This window comes from Python bivittatus, unplaced genomic scaffold (assembly GCF_059951505.1).
Source record: "Python bivittatus isolate LINGU-HERP-01145 unplaced genomic scaffold, Pbiv_v1 ctg000330_np1212, whole genome shotgun sequence".
Lineage (NCBI taxonomy): Eukaryota > Metazoa > Chordata > Lepidosauria > Squamata > Pythonidae > Python > Python bivittatus.
In genome coordinates this window covers 38,112,909-38,140,611 of record NW_028277058.1, presented here as the reverse complement: position 1 = coordinate 38,140,611, position 27,703 = coordinate 38,112,909, and the positions used below count along the sequence as shown (strand labels likewise).

The window sequence follows — 27,703 nt, the reverse complement described above, 5'->3', positions numbered from 1 at the left end:
ATCTTTTCAACACAACTCTTACAAGATGCAGGAGCTCTGTCTCCTGTTGCATTTGATCACCTGAAGCAGTGTTTCTCAGCCTTGGCAACTTTAAGAGGTATGGACTTCAACTCCCAGAAGTCTCCCAGAATTCAACTGTTAGTGACCATCTACTGTATGTTTGGCCAAACCAGACAGAATGGGAAGGCATTTAAGAGACTTTGTATAATCTAAAAGCTCCCCACAGAAGAAAAATCCAATTATTCAATAATGTAAACAAAGACTTCAATAAGCTAACAACACTATATTAATTATTCAAAACAGATGTAGGCAAAGTGGGCCCTTCAAATATTGCTAAACTACAAGCCCTAGCTATCCAATCAATAATGAGAACAATTTGGGAGCCATAGGCTCCCCCTGCCCCCCCCCCCATTATAAACCAATGTCCCTATTATTAAGCAAACTACAGTTATTATCTCCACTCCAAAAAAATGTTACCCTTTACCCTGGGGGACAAAATTATTAGGAACTCATACAGTCAGACCCTCAAATCAGAGCAAATCTGCTCAGACCTTCCAAAGCAGCAGGATAAGCAGTGCTTTGCCTGAGCAAGACTTCCTGCTGTTCTTCTATTCCCTTTTCAAGGATTTTCCACAGCCTTCTCCAAAGCACTGAATATTCAAGCAGAATATTAGCATATCCAAAGTCTTCAAAGACCCAGATCCAAATGCTTGCTTTTCTACCAAAACCACTCTTAGTAATTTCAGTGATGGCCAGTAGACATGGGCACATTACACAACAGGCAAAACAATGGCCATTATCTGATTCTGAGGTCTAAACTCTAACTGCCATGTTTTCACCTTAAATTCCAGGCAACTGGAATTTGACAAGTTACTGAGAACTCACGACAAATTACTATGAAGATAGTAAATCAAGGTAAATTAGTTTAACAACTTTCTGAATAAGGCACAATTGGCTAGCTTCACACAATACCCCAAACCCAATAAACCACATTTTGGCTTAGCACAGTGTGAGAATTCATATCGCAATTCCCAGAGTAACGTTTAGTAGTGCAGAAGACATCACTAATCTTCAGAAAATTTCCAGCCTAAAAATTCCAGTCAGAATAAGGAAGGATAGCAAAAATATCAAATTACCAGCAACTAGTAGAGAGATCTTAAGCCACATTTAAATGAACAGAAGAAGCAGTATCGAATGCTTCTTCCAGAGTTTGAGTTCCATAACAGCTTTCCAAATTGGCTACCACTCTTACTGATGGGTTTATAGGAACCCTTTAGTTTAACACATCTAGAGGACCTCAGGTTGGGAAAAGAAAATGGTTCATATCAAGTTTAATTCTATAGCAGTATATATTTCTAGGACAGTCCTGTTCAATCAAACTATCTTACTAAAGCCAGATTTTTTTGAGAAGCAGCAAAGTGAAGATGAGATAATATGATCTACTTTGTTCACGTCACACAAACAAAAAGTGAAAGACAGCTAAAAGGATAAACGCAAAATATACATACCATCTTGTCCTGTGTCCAAAGTCACTGGGATGCTCCATCTCTGGGGAGAGTCCATAGCTTTGAATTCTTGGGATCAACCAACTTCAATCAGTTCTGAGTAGCAGAATTACTTGAGAGCAACCACCAATCACAGAAAATGGACTAGGCTAGACAAATCAATTATATGATACAGCATAAAGAAGTGTCATATATTCATAGATTAAAATCAAAAGTTTATCCCTTGCTCTATCTCCCATAGCAGGAAGAAGTGGGACAGTGGTCCTCATCAGTAAGGCAATGCATGGTAAAACAGAGGCCAAAGAGAGAGAGATAGAAATTGCTAGGTCCCTATCAAATGATACCTTTCCTCTATCTATCCCTCAGATCCAGAATGGTTTATGGAACTCACTAAGCCAAAATGTGGTTTGATTTTGGCTTACTATAATGAACGAACTCCCCCATCATGCTTTATTGTAAACCAGATCATTATGGCTTGTTCAACAAATCATTATTACAACAATGTGGCTAAGCACAGAAACATAGTCTGAACTATCACATATTAAGACATATTCTATCTTGCTATGATTTGTTTAGTCAGCTACAATGGCTGGGAGCTCACAATATACTAAGCTCAAACCACATTGTGGCTTAGGCACTTCCATGTGAGATCTTTGCATTAGTTCATAATAAGGTCCCAACTTATCCAATCTCATGATATTTGCGGCATCCAGAGCCAAATCTATATACTGATAGCTCAACTGATTTTTTGCTTGGAGCATGGCAGCATTTATCAGCAGTCTACTCCCTCACTAACAGAAACTCACCTTACACTACCTCCCAGCTCCCTTTCATCCACCACCTCCCCTTCTGTCTCAATAGAGTTGTTCTCAGTGTTTCAAGCTAGACAGAAGTGAAGACAATTGCAGATCACCTTCAAACGAATTAGAATGGATGGGGAAATCAAAACAGTACAATAAAGTATTTGCATTGAAGTGTTCATAGTATGATGTATGAACTAGTTACTCCAAAACACACTGGGGTTCCTGTGACTTTAACAACTGCTGGCTGATATTTAGCAACATCTTCAGACTGGAGAAAGCCACATCTGCCAAATGATTGCCTGGATCAGTAAAAGTGACAACAATCTTGTGAGATAATCATTAAGTCAATCATAGCAGCCCTATTCCCTTATGAACTAAATATGAACAAGTTCATCGTCTTTAATTCTCCCAAGTCTAGCTATGATTAAGAGGAAAGGGCCGGAATCCTAAGGAAATGCTTTGAATCACCAATCTCAGACATGCAAACATGTTGCTGATTCATGGTGCATAGATCTCATCACACATACACACACAGTTTCCTTGGGGCTATGTAGCTTCTGCGATAGTAGACTGCATGAGTCCTATATCCAAAGGACTATATATCTATACCCTTAAAGATAAAAGAGAGGAGAAAGATAGCTCAAAATCACACATACAGACACCCATATAAAACAACTTAAACATTTAAGAATAGCAATTAAGATTAAATAATAGCCACTGCATTGTCCATATTACCTTATTTGCTGTGCCTCAGAGACCCAAATAGTACTTAGCCAAGTTTTCTTTTGAAAACCCTCCAACTTTACACATTCTTCTCAGCGTCACAAAAAGCATCTCTTGGCCATCTTGCTTTTCAGGGAATTTGGATTATCCTAAGTAAGTCTGAAAAAGCACAGAAAACTTGCCTTAATATTACAGTACAATGTTTCCCTTTTATTTCATTTGCTAAATGCTAATGCTTCTTTTCATCCCTACACAGTCATATATCCTTCCTTCCTTTGCCACGTCCCTCTCTCTCTCTCTCCTGAAACTTGGATATCTAAAGTACACATAATTGCACTTTGTCACATAATGTTATGAATCAAGTATAAGGAAAGGGAAAAATGTTTATGGATAAAACTTTCACCCCACCTTGAATAACCTTGCTACTCAAATATAAACAATGGCCTAATTCAATACAGTGTCCGCAGTTTAAGGGATTTGAAATCACAGCTGGTTTTCATTTAAACCACTAGGGCTTATCCTCAGACCCAAGACCTAATGCTAAGATTCAGCAGGTGTGACAGAATTAAAAAGGGAAGATAGCTGCCCAGGTACAGTGTGATTCCTTTGCAGTATTAACACTGCAGGGATCTCTCCATCTTCATCGGTGGGGTGGGGTGGGGTGGGGTGGGGTGGGGGAGAGAGAGAAAGAGAGAAAAAAAAGTCTGGCTTCACATATCACTTTTAGCCAATGTTTGTTGAATAAGTCACAGTGGCTGGATTCTGCCAACATCCTGAGTTACAGACAGAGGCAAAGCATATGTTTTCCAAGCAAACTTAGGCCCTCATGCCTAAGACACTTTAGAAATATGTGCTGATTCAAAACTGTATCTATCGACACTAAAATAGCACCCTCTAGATCCATGGCTCTGCAAAGAAGGAAAACTAGGGCAGAAGGGAGAGAAAGAGAACAAATGAAAGGCAGGCGAATACGGAGTCACCTCAGTTTTACATCCTTGGCCTTAGTTACTGCAGGATTTGTTGACATCTGCTCAGCAGAAACAAAAGACCCCCGGAATACATCCAGCATCAGAAAAATGCACACCCTTTTCTCCCAACTCGCACCACAAGGGCTCGCATTACCTTAAACTTCGCAACCGATGGGCTAATTCCAGCGGGAGCAAACTCCCGAACTGAAGAGACCTTCTCAGCTTCTCCGCGTTCGCCTTCCCTTTCTTTGCCAGCTTGACTTCCTCGCCCCCTCCCCCGCCTCACTTACTCCCTCGCCTACTCATTCGGCCCGACTCAAGCCGAGACGCGCACCTGGCGGCCGCAATTACAGCCGCTTCCTCCCTGGCGAAAGAGGTGGGCGGAAAGGCGGGCAGGGGCAGATTTGCAACCGAATGAAGCATTCGAGGTGGCTTGAGCCTAAACAAGTCCCAGCAGCCCCTCGGCCTGCTCAGGAATGCGCGCGGCTGGATTCCATTCCCAGAAGAGAGAAACTCACCCCCGCGGGCGGGGATGGCGGGATAAAAGCGGAAAAGAACTCGCAGGAGGGCCGCCCAGTCGCCGGCTAAGTGACCCAGGGACCCTCACCCTCTTTGTAGAAAGGAGCAGACGGGCAGGGACCGTGAGGGAGGCTGGCTGTAGGTGGCATTTTTAGTGTTTACCCAGCGCTTTGCGCGTGTTCCTTGCGTACGCGTTAACCTCAGCAGGTTAGCTGCATGGGAGGTGTGGTGACTGCTAAAGCGCAGGAGGTTCGTGTGAGGGTTTGTGGCCGGGCTGGCAGGCATAATGCGATAGCTTTGCTTTTGGCTTAGCGCCTGGTGGGAACCCGGCCATTGTGGTTTACGAGCCATGCTTGATGGCTTCGCGGGTGGTGTAAATCTAGCCCGTTGTGGTTGATTTAATAAGCTAGGGTTAAACATTGCCGTCGCGTAAAGCGTGGATTCGACGGGGAGCTTGCATGCAGAGGTGCCTCAGAGCTATATCTGGCGACGGAAATTCAGGCACCTACGGCGAAGTGCTAGGGCCGGAGAGCGACAAGCGATGGGGCAGCAGCGAAGAGGTTTGGTGATGTTATAAGGCACCCGAGGGCTTGGCCACACCTCTTGTTTTGCATCTCTTTTTTTAAAAAGCATTTTGTCACCTGGGTGAGCATCTATATCAGTGTTTCTCAACCTTAGCAACTTTAAGATATGTGGACTTCAGCTCCCAGAATTTCCATGGCTGGCTGGGGAATTCTAGGAGCTGAAGTCTGCATATCTTAAAGTTGCCAAGATTGAGAAACACTGATCTATATAGTTAATGATGTTCCTTTTAATATTTTTAGTTCTAAAATATAACATTTTTTTCTGGAGTAAAATAGTGCTTTTCCCATGTAAAACATAGGGCTATTTAAAGAAGGACTAGGGTTCCAGAAGAAATAAGTGTATCATTGTTTTTAAGTAAGTATACACACCCCAAGGTAATCCAATAAAATTCCACTTGTTAAGGGTAGGTTGCCTATTCTTCTCCATAGGTTCCTTGCATATGCAAGGAGCATGCTCATTTTAGATCAGTACCACCCTTGCATATTCCTCCAATGCCTTTGGGTTTCAAAAGGTCAGTGATGGGTAGCTTTCAGTCCAGGAGAAATGCTCCAACACAGATTAGCAGCCCTTTCTAGCAGCTTTGGTGGGAATGTCTACCTGTATATTACTTTCTCCTTTCTGAAGCCAAACCATAATGATACCTCGGCTTCTTTCTCCCATCCTTATCTATTGAATGGAGGAAACTTTTCCCACTCCGCTGACAGTGGCCAGCTTGTCTCCCTGCTTCTCTTAGTCCACAAAGGGAATACAGCAAGGGGAACAGTATGGATGTGGGATGATTGCCTCCTTGTTTTTGCATTCCCATGTCGTCTGGATACCACTTGCAGGGCAGAACCTGACTATGTGTGCCAGTGTTGAAGTCAGTAACAAAAGTAGGGAAATCCCCCAGTGATCTGAGAATAAGTACCATTAAACTTATTTCCGACCACTTACATTCAACTTGTAAAACACATCAAATTTTAACCAAAGATTTCCAGGTAGCTGTAATATGTTTTGCTTTTAACTGGCACTGCACCATTCTTGCAAAGAAGCGTTCCAATTTAAACTGCCTGAGTGAATTAAGGTCCCTGTTTAAAAAAAAAAACAAAGGCATATTTTTTATTACTTCCCTCATTCCCAAACATTGTGCTATTCTGGCACAAATTTGAGTCCAGCTTGAAAGTCTTGTTATCACCTGATTCACTTGCCTGATTTAGCACTTGGACAGATAACATTCCCACTCCTGCTCTGGAAAAAGAAGACCTTGAATTGTATTCCCAAACAATGTCCTTCCATTGATTATTATCCCCATACTATAGATTTGAGAAAGAGAAATTGCAAAAGACTGAAACCATGATCTTCTGTATGCAAAGCTTAAGTATTACAATCAAACTTTGGACTATATGCCTGTGTAGTCCAGGATAGCCTCTATTCTGATTGGCAGAGGCTTTCCAGAATCTTGAGCAAAGAAAGGCATTCCCCTCTTTTTAACTAGGAGTACTGTAATAGTGATTATCCATCTTGGGATCATGCTCAAAGGCAACCTAGTTTTCCTTAGCACAGCCTACTTCCAATGCTGCACGACAGAAAAATAAAAGCAGACTAACCAATGGAATTAATATTTTATTTTTTGATTTTATACATTTTTAATAGTTAGCATAGGCTAATAGTTAGTGTTGGCTATAAATCTTTTTCCTATGCAAGACAAATAAAGAATTTAAAGAGCTTCTGAGACTGCAGCTATTAACAAACAACACAAGGAAGGCAAATGCCTCCCCTGTGGTGCATAGGGTGGGAGAACAGGAAGAAATCTACAGTGGCTTCTAGGGAACACTAATATATCAGTATGCAGCAATAACAGTTCATGCATTCTGTTTCCCAAGACAAAAAATAAAATTGGTATATATCCTATGGTTAAAAAAAATGGAATATTTTATTAAACAACCCCCTCCTCCAAATCTGACCTATAAAATGGGACACCTCACTCTGGTAAATGGGAGGATTGGCCTCAGCAGGTGTGAAAATGTGCTATTATGTATTTTTTTACATTTAGGAACTGCATTTCGGCAAACTTCCAAGGCAGCCTTTAAAAAAAAAAAAATCAAAGCAACAAAGCCAATTAAAATATTTAAAATATTAAAAGGACAATCGAAACAATAAAAACCACCCAGCAGCATTAACTATTCAAAATGTTCAAAAGCTAGAACACATTAAAAAAAACCCCACAAATTAACTATTAAAAATATGTAAGGACAGGAAAATATTTAACCAGCACCTAAATGAAAAGTAAAGCCTGCAAGAGATAGGCAATTGCAGAAAATGGAAGTGTTTGTGAAGTTGAAAGATAGCAAGCGCAGAAAGTGGGTTCTTGTTGAATTGTTCATGAAAGTGGGCCCTTGCTGCCTTGGACATATATTCTTCTCTCCTTAATAGATTCTATCAGTCACTTGAGTTTGAAATTATGTAATACTGCCTTTCTTTTAGTTCATCTAAGCTCAAGGTTTATTTACCTTTGCTTTGTATTTGAAATTACTTGCCATGCAGCTGGTCTGAATAATACTAAAAATTAGTTTTTATATTGCTTCCTAAATCTTTCAGTTAAATAACTTCAATAATTTATACGAAATCTCTGTAAGATTGAGTGGTATTAGCCTTGCACTGCAAGCAAGGCTGGGTTTGGATTCACAGGGCATTCAATAAAACCCAGCTGGTGGCAGGGCTGTCCACAGTGTATGGTTGGAAAAGTCCAGATCGTGTCCATGACTGTGCAACAGAAGCTTCCCCTGTTTTTTATGTGTGTCACATGTACTGCCATAAGGAGCATGACCAGCTACAAAGCATTCATTTATCATACTGCTTCCTGCTGTCCTCTCCTCCAGAGCATTCCCTGCCATTCCTGCTTTCCTTGTCCTTTCTCTAGGCAAGCATCCCCATTTCCAAATAAAGCCCTGTGCTGCAGTCACCCACCATGTTTATTTTCTAATCATGCTTCCAGGATCCATTGAAGGCCTTGAGGCATTCTTGGAAATAAAAATGATGAAGACTGGTGCTTTCCTCTCCAAAATGCCCATTTCCCATTTATTTCTTTCAGAATTAAAATAATGTTTTTAATCTGTAAAAAAGTCAAGCGCGCCATGGAGTCCATCAAAGGCCAGGGAGATTCTGTAAGCATATTGGTATCTCCCAATACTATCTATATTGAGGATCTTGATACTAAGCCATAATGTGGTTTGATTGATTTTAGCTTAGTGCATTGTGTGAATCCAGTTTGCTCAGGGCTAGTTCTAAGGAACTCATGGTTAAAGTGAATTTTGGACTGCCTGTCTTAGAGCTTCTTTTAACTAGTGTGCCTGCAATTTTCCCAGTTAAGAAAACAATCACCTCTCTGCAGTCTCTGGGAATGAAAAGCAATAACATTCTTCCAGGTTGGAGAATTGTATAGTTACATTGGTAAATCAATCATCAGCATCTAAGGAAGATATTATAGTAAAGCATTAAATCAAGGTGGAGAGATGGCTGACGGTATTGTGTATGTTTGGCATGTACAAATTATAGTAAATATTTCTTGGACTCACAGAAAGAGTGAGAAAGAAATGTGAAAAGAATAAAAGACATGAAAGCTGGTTGGGCAACTTTGGGCCAGTCACTCTCTCTCAGCCCAACCTATTTATATGGTTGTGGGGAAAATAGGAAGTGAAAGCAGTATGTACACCACTTTGAGTTACACAAAATAAAGGCAGAATATAAATCTAATGTTTTTCTTATTATCAGACTGAATCAATCCACTACAGGATGAAAGCCTCTTCACTAAAAATTATGGAGTGTAATTTATCACACTGGTAAAGTGCAAGTTGGTAGATACGTTTTTTGACTTTCCAGTCTAGGGCTGAGAAAGAAGGACTGTTTCAAAGTCACCTTCTGTGCCTAAGGAAGGACTAGAACCTGGGTCTCAGTGTTCCTAGTCCAACACCTCAACCATACCATACTGGCTCTCTGGTATATAAAACACAAACACCACTGATTTCGTCATTGATCATTGTGCTAAAAGATAAAATACCGGTTACATCAGCAATTGTAATGGTATGTGGGAAAGACCTTGGGAGACTGGGCCAAGAGATGCTGCCAAGGGAACGGTCAGGTAAGAGACAGCATGGCCCGCAACTGGATAGTGAGTGAAGCAAAGGCTCAGAAGAGAGCCTCCCTAGTTTCTCGGGCTGTAAAGGAGCCAGGGGGAGAATTGTACTTTCAGACTTGCAAGATTCTGTCAATGTAGCTTTATGGTAAAGTAGCATGAGCTCATCTGGTCATGTTTCCTGTCTGGTCTACCTCATAAGGCTGACATCAATCTTGCAAGTCTGAAAGTACAATTCTTTCCCTGTCTTCTTTACAACCCGAAAAACTAGGGAAGGTCTTTTCTGAGCCTCTTGCCCCACCCACTATCCAGCTGCAGGCTATGCTGTCTCTTATCTGACTGTTCCCTTGGCAGCATCTCTTGGCCCAGTCTCCCAAGGTCTTTCCCATATACTATTACAGCAGTAAAAAAAGTAAAATTAAACTGCACCTTTTCAAGTGAGAAAGGTGAGGATTTTTTTCAGCTCTGAAATTTTTGATAAAAAATCTTCAGTTTTATTACTTGATAACATATCTCTTAACCTAGGCTTTGGATTTCTTTTTTTTTTTTAAGAATTCATTTTTTATTAAATATTAAGGAAAATATACAGTACTGTACAAAAGTTTTAGGCAGGTGTGAAAAATGCTGTAAAGTAAGAATGCTTTCAAAAATATAGTAATTGTTTGTTTATCAATTTACAAAATGCAAAGTGAGCAAACAGAAGAGAAATCTAAATCAAATCAATATTTGGTGTGACTACCCTTTGGCTTCAAACCAGCATCATTTCTTATACTTGCACACTTTGTACACTTGCACAAAGTCAGGGATCTTGTAGGATTAGAGTCAGGTGTATGATTAACCAATTATATCAAGCAGGTGCTAATGATCATCAATTGCATATGTAGGTTGAAACACAGTCATTAACTGAAACAGAAACAGCTATGTAGGAGGCTTAAAACTGGGTGAGGAACAGCCAAACTCTGCTACTAAGGTGAGGTTGTGGAAGACAGTTTCATGTCACAGGGCATACACCATGGCAAGACTGAGCACAGCAACAAGACACAAGGTAATTATACAGCAGCAGCAAGGTCTCTCCCAGGCAAACATTTCAAAACAGACTGGGGTTTCAAGATGTGCTGTTCAAGCTCTTTTGAAGAAGCACAAAGAAACAGGCAAAGTTGAGGACCATAGACGCAGTGGTCGGCCAAGGAAACCAGTGATGAAAGACACATCATGCTTACTTCCCTTCAATCTGGGAAGATGTCCAGCAGTGCCATCAGCACAGAACTGGTGGAAACCAGTGGGACCCGGGTACACCCATCTACTGTCCGGAGAAGTCTGACCAGAAGTGGTCTTCATGGAAGAATTGCAGCCAAAAAGCCATACCTCTGACGTGGAAACAAGGCTAAGCGACTCAACTATGCACAAAAACATAGGAACTGGGGTGCAGAAAAATGGCAGCAGGTGCTCTGGACTGATAAGTCAAAATTTGAAATATCTGGCTGTAGCAGGAGGCAGTTTGTTCACTGAAGGGCTGGAAAGGGGTACAATAATGAGTGTCTGCAGGCAACAGTGAAGCATGGTGGAGGTTCCTTGCAAGTTTGGGGCTGCATTTCTGCAAATGGAGTTGGAGATTTGGTCAGGATCAATGGTGTCCTCAATGCTGAGAAATATAGGTAGATACTTATCCATCATGCCATACCATCAGGGAGGCATGTGATTGGCCCCAAATTTATTCTGCAGTAGGACAACAACCCCAAACATACAGCCAATGTCATTAAGAACTATCTTCAGCTTAAAGAACAAGGAACCTCAGAAGTGATGGTTTGGCCCCGGTAAAGCCCTGATCTCAACATCGAGTCTGTCTGGGATTACATGAAGAGAAGGATTTGAGGCAGCCTACATCCACAGGAGATCTATGGTTAGTTCTCCAAGATGTTTGGAAAAACCTACCTGCCAAGTTCCTTCAAAAACTCTGTACCAGTGTACCTAGAAGAATTGATGCTGCTTTGAAGGCAAAGGATGGTCACACCAAATACTGATTTGATTTGGATAAACATAAACTATATATATATATATATATATATATATATATATATATATATACACACACACACACACACACACACACACACACACACATTCTTACTTTACAGCATTTTTTTCACACCTGCCTAAAATTTTTGCACAATACTGTATAAACAAACATAGAAAAAAAAGTAAAACACAAATGAATAAATGAGGGATTTAAAAATACCACAGAGGTTATAATTTTCTAGTACACTATTGATTAGATATAAATAATTGTATTATATTGCTTTAAAATACTAATTGACTGATTATGTTCCATCAAGTCATTTTTGACTCCTAGTGATCACATAGATAGATTTTTTCCAAGATGATCTGTCCCTAACCTGGTCTTTCAGGTTTTCTAATGTGCATTAAACTTTAAATCAAGAATTAATTTCGAAAACCATGGTCAATGTAGTATAAATCACCAAGTAAAATGGTAGGCTATACAGATAGTCCTCGACTTACAACCACAATAGGGACCGGAAAATTCATCATTAAGCAGTGCAGTCATTAAGCGAGGCATCACATGACCACACCTGATTTTATGATTTTTTTTGTGGCAGTTGTTCAGCAAATCACTGCTGTCATTAGGTGAATCACATGGTTAAATAATGTGGTCATTAAGTGAATCACAAGTTCTCCATTGATTTTGCTTGCCAGAAGCTGGCTGAGAAGGTCACAAATGATGATCACATGACCCCCCAGAATGCTGCAACCATTGTAAATACATGCCAGTTGCCAAGTGCCCGAATTTTGATCACATAACCATGGGGACGTTGTGACAGTTGTAAGTATGACGACCGGTCGTAAGTCACTTTTTTCAGCACCACGGTAACTTCAAACAGTTGCTAAACAAATGGTTGTAAGTCAAGGACTGCCTGTAATAAAGGAGGTTTTTTAATGTGTTTGCTGCTATTTGGAATGTACAGAGTTCTGCAATATCAATAGCACTTTATTTGTTGCATTTCCCACCCTTCAAGTCTCACTACAGTTTTTATGTTGGTTTTCTTTATGTGAAAAGTAGGATACAAATTCTGAAGGCTACATCCCTCCAAACATGTCAGATTCCAGCTCATCATATAGAGAAAGCTCAACCATATAGGGAAACCTGAATCTGAGACTTACTGGCTGTAGTACATCATCTCGCTATATCAGTTTTCCTCTATTCAGGATTAGTATACCTTTATCATGGGTTCCTTTAAGGATGTTACAGATCTGACAGGACATAATCTCCCACTGGGAAAAGAGTGTTTTATTATAGAATTGTATACAAGGGAAGCAAAGGCAAACCACTTCTGAAAAATCTTGCCAAGAAAACTGCAGGGATTTGTCCAGTCTCCAAGAATCAGGGATGATTGAACAGATTAAAGAAAAATACAAAATAAACTTTGTTCTTTACATAAACAACGAAGTGAATTCTTATTCATTGCACTTCTGTATCTTCTCTATACAGTATGTCTAAGGGGTTGTTCTTTATCATTTATAATTTATCTTATGTTTTACTATAGTTTATATTTCTATAGTTCTAAGCTTTATTCTTTTTTTCTGTATTCATAGACATGCTTAGAAACTAAGTTCCTACAGGTATTGTCCTTTATCTGTTCTTATCCTTATATCACAATGATATACACTTCTATACCTTATTTATTCTCTCATCTTCCTGGTATTTTTCCCATAACTGTAATGTTATTTCTGTACTCAGGGTTTAGCTTCTAGCCCTTAATCTCTATTATCTATACTTTCTGCAGTCATTCTCTACTCACACTGAGAACTTTACCTCTTACATTATCCTTCCACCTTACTTACCTATTTTAACTATTCCCTTATTCCTTGACTGCCATTACTCCATTCTTAGCTTAAGTGCTTTATCATCTCAGCTTTCATTCGCTCCCAAGGCTTTTTGTGGAAGCCTTTTCCTATGGCTAGTATCTGGCCATTTGCTAGTATGGTAGTTTCTTCTTGACTTGTTCATTCCCAGATAATTTGTTGGTGGGACTTCCTTGCTGGTGCCTCTTGTAAGTTCTTGTGAATCTCCCTCAGCTTATTCTTGAAAGCCTTTAGACAACTTCCTTCTCTAGCCTCCTGGCAACCACCAGGACACTCTTGACTAGCTTTGCACAAGGGTGGAGAATGAAACAAGAAGACTATCTCCCTCTCTTCTATCTGATGCTATAAGCTTCTATGGCCTTGCCTTCAGCCAGCTTCTTGTGAGGTGTCCATGTCCCTTCTTTAAAAGGTCCAGCTCCTTCCCTTACTTTTGAGAAGAGGTAAAGGTGTATTCACACATCATCATACTTCACACAGAATTTGTGCTAGTCAAAGAAAAGAAATGACACTGCTGCATTCCCTGGAGGATACAAATTCTATGGTTATGCAAAATCAAAAATTGGAAAGATTTTATGACAAATCAGCTGATGTTTAATAAGGTGTTGAAGGAGAAATGGGCAAGCCTCATGAAAATCTACATTTCCAAACATAAGTAATGGCTACTGTGGTTAAGTTACTGTATATTTAAGTCCTAACTTTCTCATTGACTGCTAAGAATACTGTAAGTAGGGCACTGTATTGAAAAGACTGCCCTAAACAACTAAATAGATAAAGTAATTGTGGGCTTTCAAAGCCATTCATAATATTTCGTTGTGCAAACTGCATACAAACCAAGCAATTTAGACATTCCCTCAGGTTTAGTACAAAATAGCATAAAGAGGAACTTTGAGCTCTCTTTTATGTATTTCTCTATCATTTCTTTGTCATTCCTAATTGCCTACGCTAATGTTTTCGTAATTAAACTGTGGAGAAAAAGCTGTAGCAGTTATCTTAAGAGTTGTTCTCTTTTGTAATAACATATATTTTGGGGGTTTCGGCAGTGCTTCTCTGCAGATGTGCCTTTGTGTTAATATTATACAGCTTTGAAAGCTGCACATTTTTGAGTGTTTGAAACACTGAGAAATCTTCTCTTGTGGAAGTAGGTAACTAGTTCAGCAGCTGATTAAGGTTACCATATGTGAAAAGCTATGATTGGTATAGTTGGAGATATACTGTATTCCTTGAAGCCTGCTTTCTGAAATGTACAATGTGATGCTAGAAATAGATGCTTTTTGTTTTAAGAGCAGCTGCTGTTGTTATTAAGTAAGTAATCAAAGGGCAAATAATATATGTGTTTTCCTCACAAAATATACATGAAGGAAAGAAATGACAACCAACCTGTTGGGGAAAAAAATGAATTTCCAGGCCTACCAACACTAGCAGCCCCAACTGCCTTTAGGCCAGGGTAAGAAGAACCCCATTTGCCAGGATATTATTTTCACCTGGCCACAGGGCCCACTAAAGATTAAGTTCAATACTTAGCCTAGATCTGGAACAGGCCCTAGAGTAGAGAGCAGCTTTATCAGCAGCAGCAACTCTTGCTCCAGCTCTACCAGCGTTAGGGGTCTTTCATACTTCTAAGTCTGGGTAAAGTCCACTTGGCAGATCAGGAGGCCTACATACACAATTACTACATACACAATTACTTCCTGCACTCCCAACATGGACAGGGGAAGAGATGGCAATGGGGAAGAAGAAAAGTGGCTTTGATCAATTGATAATATGCCATCAAGTCAGTGTTCACTTGGCTGGTGTGGGTCTTCCGGGCTATGTGGCCATGTTCTGGAAGTTTTGTTTCCTAACGTTTCGCCAGCATCTGTGACCGGCATCTTCAGAGGGCAGGAGCTGTCCCTGTCTGTGCTCCTGCTCTCTGAAGATGCCGGTCACAGATGCTGGCGAAACATTAGGAAACAAAACTTCCAGAACACGGCCACACAGCCCGGAAGACCCACACCAGCCATCGTATTCCGGCCATGAAAGCCTTTGACAATACATCAGTGTTCACTCTTTGCAACCACATAATAGACCTTTTCCAGAATGAACTGTCCCTACTCTGTTAGGTTTCCCTGCACATAACATTACAGGATTGGGTTTATCCACCTTGCTGCTGATCATCCTCTTCTCTTTCCTTCCATCTTTCCCAGCATTATGAACTTCTCCAAAATATGATAATTTGAACCTAGTCATTTGTGAGTTGAGTGAGAACTCTGAACTGATTTGGTCCATTTGTTTGTTTTCTTGGCTATCCATGGTATTCTCAGGAATCTTTTCCAACATCAAAGTTCAAAAGCATCACTATTATTTCTGTCCCACTTCTTCAAAGTTCACTTTCACTTCCATAGACTGTCACAGGGAAAGCCACTTCCTACAGGATTCTGACCTTGTAGCTATACAGTAGATACGTCACAGCATCTGAATACCTTTTCCAAGGCCTTCATTTCTACCCTACCAAGTGCTAATCTGTGGTGTATTTCTTGACTGCTGGTTCCTTTGCTGTTTATAGTCAATCCTAAAAGGCAGACACTATCCAACACTTCAACATCTTCATTGTTGGTTCTAAGGCTAGCACCAAGTACCTGCTGTCATTACTTTGGTCTTCTTTATATTTAAAGTTAGGCCCATTTTTTCACTGTGCTGCTTTGATTGCTAGAACTTGCGGATCATTTGCATTTTCAGCTATCAGGAGTAGTGTCATCGGCACAGTGCAGGTTATTTATGTATCTTCCATGCTCAATTTTAAAACCACACTCACTTTCCAATCCAGCCTCCATATATATTTAGCGTATGACTTGTATAAATAAGAAGGTATATAACCTTGTCTCACTTCTTTGCTAAACTGGAGACAATCTGTTTCACCATGTTCTGTCATATATAGCAACAGTGAGAAATTTTTGGATTACCATTTTCCTAAGGGCATTCTACAGTTTGACATGGTCAACACAATCAAGGCCTTTCTACACTCAATGAAGCACATCAATGAAGGAGAAGCAATAATGTATATTATTCCTTGGCCTTTTCTAAAGCCAGAAATATCTGGTTTTAGAACATCTGGCATCTCCCTTTTCATGTAGGGCTCTAATCTGCACTGGGTGGTCCTAAACATTATTTTTGCTAGCATGTGAAATTAAGGATATTATGCACTAGTTTGTACATGCTGTTAAGTCTCCTTTAGTATTGACATGTAAGTGGACTCTTCTAATTTGTTGATCACTATATCATTCTCCAGATTTGCTGGTTTAGTTAGAACCTTTACTGATTCTTCTTTTGTTGTTTGCCATTTTTCTGTAGAAAAATTGTGTAGCCTTCCAACCTGGTAATAATGGTGTGCTGATTTAACTTCATCCTCTAGTACTAGAGGTTCCTGTAAATAGGGAATATACTCTAAGGTACCTCAGATGCTGATATCCCTACTGTACAGAATTTCAGTATACTCCTTCCGTCTTTATTTGATCTTCCTGGAATCGATTACTATCTGTCCATTGGCATCCTTTAGCATACCAATTTGAGACTAGAACCCCCTTCTGAGTTCAGAGATCTTTTAAAAGACTTCCCTTGTTTTCTATATGTGTTTCCATCTTCAATGTTTTTGTAATACTGTACTGCTTCTTTTCTGTTCTAACAGCTCACAAATTCTTTGTTAAGCAATTTCCTAAGATCTTTGTCCTTTTTGCCTTTGGCTTCTCTTCTTGGCAATTTTCAACATTTATTCTGACAACCAATTTGCTTTCTTCTGTTTCTCAATATTTGGCAGTGTCTTTTCACATTCTTCCTTAATAACTTCTTTAATTTCATTCCACAGTTCCTCTGGTTCCATATCAATGAGGTTCACAACTTCCAAGCAATTCTTGATGTTTTTCTTGAAAATAGTGATCATATGCTCAAGATTGTATCGTGGAAACTACTGGGCTTTTGTCTTCTGCTTTAGCTTGACTTGGAAATTGCATATGAGTAGTTTCTGATCTGTTCCACGGTCATATCCTGACTACAACTTTGCTGTTATAACAACTCTTCCACCTCCTTGTACCAATAATATAGTCGATTTGATTTTTATGTGCTATACTGGAAGCTGGAAGGCTGCTGAGAAGGGTATAGTGAGTTGGAGGACTGCTGAGAAGGATACAGTGGGGAAGGGGCCTGGCACAGAAGAGGAAATGGTGGCTTCTTGGGTTGTTCGGTTGGAAGTAACTTCGGCAGATGGGGTGAAGGACCAATTCCAGAAGAGGAGAAGAAGGAAGCTTATAGCTTGAGTAAATTCCCTGAGATTACAGGTGGAGATGAAGATATAGAGCCCTAACTAGTGGTGTGAGAGAACAAAAGGGCAGGAGGTCCAGGAGTCAGAGCAGTTGAGCATTCTGCAGAGTCTGAGAACTGGGGAAGGGATGGGAAAGGAGGACTACTGGGAGGAAGCCTGGAGAGTACCCTGTACATCAGGAGAGTTGAGGGGGGGGGAGTCATAGAGGCTAGAGAGGAAGCTAGAGAGTTGGGGGGGAGGATTGCAATAGCAAAGGGCAGAGAGAAATATGATGGGATGCAGGGAGCAGGCCTGTATAGGGAAAGGGAGATAGGAAATTTGGTTCCAATACCCTTTGCTGGTCTCTCAGCCTCAGACTGGGGTTATGAATGGAAGATCATTCAAGACCTTGGACTTATGTTGGTTCTACTAAACTCCATGTCCATCTGTAATAAGGTCCTACTGTAATGGTATGTGGGAAAGACCTCGGAGACTGAGCCAAGAGACGCTGCTTAAGGAACATTCAGATAAGAGACAGCAAAGCCCATAGCTGGATAGTGGGCAGGGCAAGAGGCTCAGAAGAGACCCTCCCTAGTTTCTCGGGCTGTAAAGGAGACAGGGGAGAATTGTACTTCCAGACTTGCAACCTTACTAGCTATACCAGACAGGAAACACAATCAACTGAGCTAATTCTACTCTTATTACAAAACTACATTAACAGAATCTTGCATATCAGGAAATAGCCCCAAATCTGAAAGTATGAGTTCAGGAAGACTAAGGCTTAGAATGGGAAGAGGCTTGCAATGAATGCCAAAGATAACCAAGAAAAAAATGTTCTTTGGTTTTCTGTTATGAAACATGGACTAAAAAAACAAGAATGGATAATAATGAAAAATACTAAATTCATCAATTAGAAAACAGAAATGAAAATGTAGAGCTATAGGGTAAGAGATACCTGGCTTTATAATGGTACCTGTGAAAAAGTTATTGGAATAATTATTCATTACTAACCGGATATGAGTCAGTGTTAGAATGTGGCTACAACAAAGGTAAATGCTATAAGCAGAGACTAAAAGATGTTAACCTTGAGAAGATTGAGAGGAGAATAAGATAATGCTCTTCAAATATCAGAAAGGGTGGCACACTGAAAAAGGCCACCATGTGTCCTCTATAATTTCAGGAGACAGAACACCAAATACCAAATTTCAGCTATAGAAAAATGGATTTCAGTTTATTCTATTGTCAGAGAAAAGTTCAACAATCAACAAGATCAACTGAACAATCACCAACAAAGAGTTGCCTTTGACTGGGCATGTTTAAGTGCAGTCTAGACAGTCATTTGTCATCGATGCTTTAATCTGGATTCCTGAATGGAGCAAGGGATTAGGCTCAAATGTAGTTCTATGGTTCTATTATTCATTGTGTCACATAAACAAGGATTTCATCAACAAAAACATGATGTTAACCCTGGTTATGCCCAATTAGAATATCTGTCTCATACATTCCTAGGGCTGAAATTCACTTACTTTGTCAGATGCATGGTCAAAGAATACTGGAAGAGTTAGGTGAAGTTTTTGGCCCATTGGTGTTTTCCCAATTTTAAAGTGGAAATGGAAGTAGCAACCTCTGGAAAGCAAATTCACCACATTTTCACCTTAAAATTCCGAAGGTCCCCAAATAAAAATTATGCTTCTCAAATTCAATGACAAAATTACTAAATTTTGGTAGTCCAGCTTTATTCATTTTTGACAGCTTATCTGAATTCTTAAGGGTAGAAATTGAATTAGGTTTCCTAGAGGCCTCCCAGTTCCCTCCCCATCCTTTTATTTTCTAGGGAAAAAGCACACCATGGAAAATTGGCCATTTCACTGCTGAATTTTGTCAGTGATAGTGAGGTAGAGGGGTACACATAAGGTGCTCAGGAGCTGCATGTAGCCCATGGACATGAGTTGCCCATTCTATGCTGCAGCTTCAGGCACCTTTGTGTTCTCCTCCTTTTACTTTATTATTATTATGTTTATTTGCTTACCATTTTCCATAAGGAGGAATACTAGAGAACTCAAAGCTTCCATATTTCTTACTATGATTCCGAGGGGATTCTGTTTTCTTTACCTATAGAAAAAAAGTGCAATTAAAGAAACATCAAACTAGTCTGATCAGTGCCCCCTCTAGCTGGGTTCTTAGTTCTCTGCCGAGTGCTTTAGGGTTACAACTGTATTCTTGTATCAGACTATGACATACTGTAGTTTGTGATTAATACCCAATTAATTAAGTTCCCATATCATACAAATTCAAAACCTAGTCTGCATACCAAAATGGCTGAATTTGCACATCACACTAAGCCAAAATTGGGGGGGGGGAGAGAAAAAACATCTTCTGGGTCAACACACTGTTTGTCCCAGCCACTGGGAGTTGCTTCAAAGACTCAGAAATGCAGCCTGAAACCCTCCCAGCACCTGATTGACCCTGCTCCTGCATAAAAATGGTAATTAAATGTAAACTCAACTGCTCCCCCATTTTTATTTTGTTTAACTTAATACTGTTTTCCTGATGAAGATTAAAAATGACAGTCTTGGGCTCCAGCAAAAACAAAAGACTGGGAAAAGGCTTGTAGATAGAGAAGTACAGCATACTGGTTAGAATTCTTGATGTTGCTTTATTCATTTTTATTCATTTATTTTACTATTGCAATGATTTCATACTTTCCTCAGGGAGCTCAAGGCAATGCACAAAACGGCGTCTTCTATTTCTCACCAAAGTTTGGCTAAGAGTTTGTGACAGTTCTGAAGAACTCTGTGGTCAAATGAGGATTTAGCTCTGTATCTCACTACTGTGCCACACTGTCTGGTAGGCTTTTTAACAGCTGTGCCCCAGCAAACATTTGGGTCAGGATGAAGATTCAACAGGGATCTTAACCTGTTGGATTTCTTCTTGCCTTTTAAAGGTGCCAAGTAGATCTTCAGCTAGCCTGCTTCCCGTCCTTCCCCCAGTGACTTCCACAAAGACAAGAATAAAGCATTACATTTTTGCTTTCATGCCTCTCCCCCCTGGAAAGTGACAAAGAGAAAATGTGCTAGGAAACTTAGAGAGAAGGCTTTAAGAGCAAATAGCCCTTTCTTGTGGTCATGTGAACAGCTATTAATATCAGCTGTCTGGGAAGTCTAGGATGTGTCTACTTTTATTTTTAATTAGTCAAATGTACAACTTCAGTGTTCTCACGCACAATATTTTGCGACCTTCAACTGGCTATACATATACTGTAGTATGGATTTAGGATATTTTCCAATATAACTTTTATTCTTTGTACTCTACATGTAAGGGAACCAATTTGGTGTAGTGATTAAGGCATCAGGCTAGAAACCAGCGGATCATGAGTTCTAGTCCCGCCTTAGGCACAAAGCCAGCTGGGTGACCTTGGGCCAGTCACTTTCTCTCATTCCTGGGAAGGAAGCAATGGCAAACCACTTCTGAAAAACCTTGCCAAGAAAACTGCAGGAACTTGTCCAGGAGTAAAAAAAAAGGCACAAAAAAAAGTTACCTATAAAATAGGCTAAGTTAGTACAATTATTGTAAAATAAACAATAATGCAATATAAGCCCTAAAAATTCTCCCCAAATAATGCAAATTAAAATGCCATTATGAGAAAAATGCATGTCAGGAGAGAAAGACCCATACTAAATAACTGACTAAGGAGAACAGGTCTGTTAAAAGTGCAACTGCAAGACCTGAGGAAACAACGTGCAACCCTGATATCTCCTGTAAGCCTCCCTCCCGCATGCCCTCCTCTTCTACAGTCTGGCTTCCAGCCCATGCAGCCTTTAAAAAGGGGCAGGAGAAGGGATGGAGAATTTTCCTGAGCTGCACAAATCAGCATTTGCCCTTCATCTGCCCCATTAAGCTCTAGTTAACAAAGTCAGTATTAACTCACAGGGCTGCTGACTCATCCTTAGGAAAAGAAAGTGTTATGGGGAGGGGAGGAATGTGGGAACCCAGCCAGCCAGTTCCTGGCTTCTCACTGTGCACAACAATTGCTCTCTAGGATGCAGCTCTAAGAGAGAAAACTTAACCCACAGCCTCTGAGCATTCAATTCCTGTCTCACTTTTTTGCCTCCCATCAGAGGAATCAATTCGCCAGCTTCAAATGAATGATCAGAAGCCAGTACACGCTGTACTGTCTCCAGTGAACTGAGACCAAATGGAGCTTTACAATTGTTGCTGTTAGTAATTCTGCAGCAGCCAACCACAATCAATCTCTCCCTCCCTCTCTCTCAATTTCCTCTTCCCACCCCTCCTTTTTTAATCAGAAAATTTCCTGGGTGAGTATTCTGGGGGACGTGGCAAGGAAAAATAAGAAAAACAAAGAATTATACCTTCCTGTGGCAAAGGATGCTCTAACATTATCCCAGCAAGAGAGATGTTCACTGTTTGAATCAGAACTGTGTCTTTTTTTTTGTTACTTTGTCCACATTCTCACTGGAAATCTTTGCTACCTTCACATCTCATGGAAACAGACTCACATTTAGTGAGTATAGACAATCACAGTCTTTCCAAACCTGGCAACCTCTCCAGATGCTGGCTAGGCATTCTAGCCCCTAACAATGAGCCTGGATTCAGTTTCAATATATTATCCCACATCCAGCCCATTTCTGAGTATAGGCAGACATTCAGAGGAGCCACACCATTTCCTGAAGATGACACAGAAATATAGATACTCAGCACACTGATAGCACAACTCCAAATGTCCTGGTGATATCCCCCAGCAGTTTCATGTAGATCAGTGTTTCTCAACCTTGGCAACTTTAAGACGTGTGGACTTCCCCTGGCTGGGGAATTCTGGCTGGGAATTCTGGAAGTTGAAGTCCATGCATCTTAAAGTTGCCAAGGTTGAGAAACACTGATTTAGATACTTAAAAAATCAAGACAGAATGGAGCTCTGAGGGAACATCATCTAATGGCTGCCATTTCAAAGAGCAACGGTCTCCAAGTGAGGCCTTCTGAAATCTGCCTGAGAGATACAAAGAAAAGTACTGCAAAACTATGCCTCCTTATTCCTAAATCTCACAAGTGATTCTTCTTGTTCAGAGGCATCAAAAGATGCTAAAAGTTCAAGAAGAATTAACAGAATCAGATTCCCTTTGTCATTCCCCAAACCAGATCATCCATCTGGATAAAGCTGCCATGTATTACCAGCCTGACAGCCCTCAATGTTCTTGTCCATTTTAAGTGTTAAAAATTTAACTGCTAACACTTGTAGCACCTTTTCAACCAGCATGATATTCACAGCTCCAAATCAGTTTGGACTGTTTCAGGGCATCAACTTGATTTAACAAATCAAACTGAACACACTGGACCAATCTAGATGTTTTGCACACTTGCATGTATATATTTGAATGATCCAAAAGAGATCACATTGAATCAGGCCCAGTATGGAATGTTGGTCTGAATCAGTTCAGACATCCAAACTGAATCAGCCTAATTTTCTAAATGTATTTGAACTAGATTGATTTTACATATTGATTTGAATGTTCTAATTGCACTTGCTCTGATCTCTGGTAACTGTACCACAAAACAGCAGTGCATGGATCAAAATGCAAATGTAGCTTCAAGACGGTTCAATTCTGACTTTCTACTCTAGAGTCCATGTAAGGTTGAAGACAGGGATAAATCTCATAAATATTTTTTTTTAAAAACCTGCATTACTATTTTTGTCCTAAAATTAAAAATACTAAGAAACCAAGAAATGAGCATGTGTAGAATTATCCTGTTCACATCATCTATGGAACCTCAGTGATTTAACCCAACCATGGCCAAAGGGGAGTGACATGTAATGCCCATTACAAGCATATCTCATGAATCATATTAGCATTTAGTGTTTGTTATTTCTCATACCCATAGGTTTTTCCTAGTCCAGAGTAGTTTATGTGACTTTTCCTTCTGGAAAGTGATGAAGATTATTTTTTCCACACCTCTCAAAAGTCAGCCACACACCCTTTATTTATGTGGTTAGTTGCCAGATCTTAACCTTCAGCTACTGCCAACCAAGGTAGTGAGCCAAACACTGAAAGAAAACATCTTAAAATTATTGCTAAAAAAGAATATGAAAACTGAAAAGATGAAAACACAGGGAAGGAGTCATTTCCCTAGTACTACTTCACAATCAGTGCTAATTAGCTTAGCAAGCCTAGAATAGTTGCATTCTCACCAATTACTGCTGCTATGAATGGTCTTCGTGCTTCACGTTCATACATTTAACTTGAATTGTCACAGGTTGTACTTCATGCATTTTATTGCCATTTAACCTCTCCACTGTTTGCCATTTTTTTCTCTTTATTTATTCATTCATCACATTTATATGGCTGCCCGTCTCACAGAAAGCTACTCTGGGTGGCATATACCCATGTGCACAGAGAATCTACCAACTGAGAATAACACTTCATGCAACTGATGTTGTGAATTGTCTATGAATGTTTGTCATGCTGAAAAAAAGACTTCCTATTGTTATATGCAAGTTGGTTCTAAGCCTGGTGCTCAAAATAAATCTAATTTTAGACTCTTTAGAACAGAGATAGTAGATAACCTGGTGTCCTCTAGATACTTTGGATCATCAGACCAAGCCAGGATGACCAACAGAAAAGGACTGTGGAAACTATGGTATCAAATAGTGTATTCTTCTACTATAGAAGGAATTTAGGAACACAGAAAGCTATTGGTCCATTTAATTCAGTATTATTATCATTAATTGGCAGCAGTTCTCCAAGGTTTCAGACAGAAATCTTTTCTAGTCTAACATTGAACCAAATAACTTATATGTGCAAAGCATCTGCTTTGTCACTGAGTTATGGACACCTCCCCAAGCTGTAATTCATGGACCATTTTTTTCTACATGAGCCTAGCAAAATGTTGTTTTTTTCCTTTTTTTCTTAGTTGTCCTTCTTTGGATCTCCTTGCCTTCTGAGGTGACTCAGACAGTCAAATCCTGAGAGCCTTTTCAGTTATGATACCTCCCCAGGAGAGGCTTACCTATCTCAACCTATTGTCTTTTTGGTGCAAGGTAGCCTATTAGCCCAGATCACTGGATATTCCTGTGATCTGCATTTTATCCTGTTGATTTTGGTTTTCTTTTGTTTTTAATTACTCATTAATTAAAATTAAACCTACTGTGATTCTGATGTTTTATTTTTGCTATGGGCACGGCAGTGGGAACTCTTCGAAGTAGAGTCTGAAGAATTGCATAAAGTGTGCCCGTTCCACAGAACCACAAAGAATTTTCTCATTTAAAATTACATATTTTCCTTCTACAATCACTGGAAAGGGGACAAAGAGTAGCACTTGTTCTAATAGGACCAGCTTGATCATTTGACAGAGCTAAGAAGCTGCTGTAGACAGGAGACTTGTATTATGATGAAAAGGCAACAAATCATCCATTTGCTCTTATTGTATTTTTAATGCCAAAATGAGGAGAGATGTTTGAAGAATTTCTCTTGCCTCATTTGCCAGAAAAGCCTGGCTGGCCTAGGACTCTGTGCACCTAGACTTGGATGGATATCGGGACAGTAAAGAAGCATCTGCCTCAGGCACAAAATGAATCTTTTTCCTTGCAAAAGACCTGCTAGGATCACTTCTTGCTGGAGGCCAGAACAAAAGAGCCAGGAACTGTGAGGATTTTCTCTTTCTCTCATCCCACAATCTCAGTAGTTGTCCAATTTGGGCAAACAGAATTGCTTTTGTGCCCTGAGAAGGAAAGAACAAAAGGAATGCTCTGTTTGGATCCAATGCACTCACTAGGTAGGTTCATAAACCCTTGTAAACTTTAAAGTGAACAAATTAAAATGGCTGCTTTCGCATAACAGAATATGCAAACAAACCAACCATATTACATCTTAATGTGAACATGCTGAACACCAAACTGTTCTATCCCATTTTGGCCTAGTCTAGTATGTGGTACAACCCGAAAACTTTATGTGTGTCTCTGTTTCCATGCATATTTTTGTTCTGTTAGCTTCCATAGGAGACAGGGAACGTGTGTTGCTGCATTTGTGAGCCTTTGAGGTAATTAAAGCAGTCAGTGACTCCAAATGTTTAGACACTGAGCACAGTTCTTCAGTAATATATGTAAAAACTCTGGAGTCGATCTCGAGCTGAATATGACCCACTACAGCAGTGTTGTCCAAACTTGGCCACTTTAAGATGAGTGGACTTCAACTCCCAGAATTCCCCAGCCAGCATGGCTGGCTGGGGAATTCTGGGAGTTGAAGTCCACTCAAAGTGGCCAAGTTTGGACAACACTGCACTACAGGGATGCAGCTTTAGAAAGGGCCTATTAGATTTTGGTCTGCATTAAAAAAAACAACAACTAGATTTTCCAAATTGTGAGAAGCAATTATTTTAATTCGTTTTGTGCTAATTCTATTTCATTGCAAATAGTGTACTTTGTTCTGGAAACCATACTGGAAGAAGGATATAACCCGGAAGATTTATATGGAGGGTCAGCAGTATGGAATGCATGCCCAAAGAAAGGATATAGAAATACATTAGGTGGGTGATAGACATAATTTCTCTTCAGACACCTACAACACTGTCATAGAGAGAAGTTCATTATTTCTTCTCTGGTTCCCTATAGAGCAGGACAAGATCTAACAGGGTTAAATTACAGATAGATATATTTTGTTTGAACCACAGGAGAAACGTTTTTGATAAGAGAAGTTTAGGAATGAAATCAATTGCCTATGAACATTGCATTGCCATACATCTTCAAACAATAGCGGTACACATATCTCTGGAGATGTTCTTCGTCTGGATTTGCTGCATTGAGCCAAAGGTTGAGCAATTTGGGCTATAAGATCCTCTTTTTTCATTGCCTTCACAGCAGCATCCATTGCCTCTCTACATAAATCAGTGGTATACAGTTACCTTTTTCCAATTAGAAGACACACTCATAGCATGCTGTGTTTCAGCACAAGGGGCAAATCACTGAGGGTAAGTCATTCTAACTCATTCACAGGGCCAGAAATAGTACTTCAAATCTTGAGGCAGATGCTTGTGCACAGGTCTTCCCCCCATCCCAACATTCTCCCAAAACTAATGATGGGGCCTTGCTGCCCTTCCCATTACATCATCACCACAAATCTATGGTAGGGGTCGTGATATCTCAGAGACTGTCAGATATTGTGTATTTTAGGCATTGTGGAAAACTTTAAATGATAGAAGGTTTGCAGGTGCTTAGTACTCACACTTGGTAAGAACCTCCCCCCCGCCCCCACCCAAGTAGGAAGGTTTCTATCATATCAGTGGGGCATTTTGCTGGGGTTTCCTGAGTCCCAGACCTGCTTATACACATTTTGGTATTAGAAAGAAGTGCCCCTCCAGTGTTAACTCAGAGGGGTAAACATGCCAAGTTATAAAACTTTAAGGTAGTCTGTTCTATTTAATTGCTTCAGTTGTCCTTCTAAACAACCGATTTTCTAACTAACACAACTTTGTATCTAATGGTATTTTTGAAATACATCATACTTGCCTCTATGCAAGAAGTTGAATTAGATGACCTCTGACCTGTTGTAGGCCTACAGCTTTACAGTTCAGTAGTCCCTGGGGAAAAAAGAATTGCAGAGTGCCGCGAACTAAAATATGGCCAATATCTCTCCAAGTTCATTAGAAGTACAGGCCATGGGTAGGGGCAAAGAAAAGCAGGACTTCAATGCCTGTGCAAAATCAAACCTCAGATATGGTCTTTTAAATGGAATTCATTTTTCATAACTGAATTGTTTCTCAGCAGAAAGCGGGGCCCATCCCTCAAGCCAGTGATGAATAAGCCTAAATCAGAAAAAAACCATAAATCTCCATCCTCAGATACCCCTGGCTCTGCTTCCAAATTGTCTTATTAAAATACCGTCTTATTAAAATAGTGTTATGCTTGAAAAAATTAAAAATAATATAGCATTTGTGCATTCCCCACCACCACCATATACAAATATACACAGTCATCTTGCAAATATTGGATAATTTTTAAATAAGGTTTTTGCCCCTAGTCCTATGTTATATACTCAGTATATATACTGAAAATGATAACGAAGGCAGACAAAGTGTTACAAGTAGAGACTTTACAGATTTATATAGGCCTTTTTATTGCCCATCTTGTGCCACAGATCCTACATTTATCTACTTGTCTAGGTACCATGCTATCTGCATGCATCATGATTTACCAAGTAGCAATAAAAATAAACTTACCTGCCCGTGAACATTACGGTCTAAATGATAGGGGGGGAAAGCTCATGAGAAACAGTATAAGGAAAACAAGCAAAGCCAAGCTACCAAAAGAAAAAGAGTCAAATGCACATTGGGAC

General features: G+C 39.9%; 1 protein-coding gene across 7 annotated transcripts in view; it reads right to left on the bottom strand.

Annotated features, from left to right (window-relative positions):
- Positions 1-27,703, bottom strand: part of CARD10 (caspase recruitment domain family member 10) — a 120,479-nt gene that overhangs the window by 48,390 nt on the left and 44,386 nt on the right. For 2 of the 7 annotated variants that reach the window (XM_025163405.2, XM_025163407.2), the window contains 2 exons: positions 19,393-19,475; positions 1,509-3,190 (listed from right to left, as the gene is read on the bottom strand). In XM_025163405.2, the coding sequence (XP_025019173.2) occupies positions 1,509-1,563 (55 nt within the window). In that variant the 5' untranslated portion in view covers positions 1,564-3,190; positions 19,393-19,475. Of the gene's footprint in view, positions 1-1,508; positions 3,191-4,153; positions 4,465-19,392; positions 19,476-27,703 lie in introns of those variants that run through there. The other 5 variants (XM_025163404.2, XM_088141057.1, XM_025163413.2 and 2 more) reach the window with 5 other exon arrangements.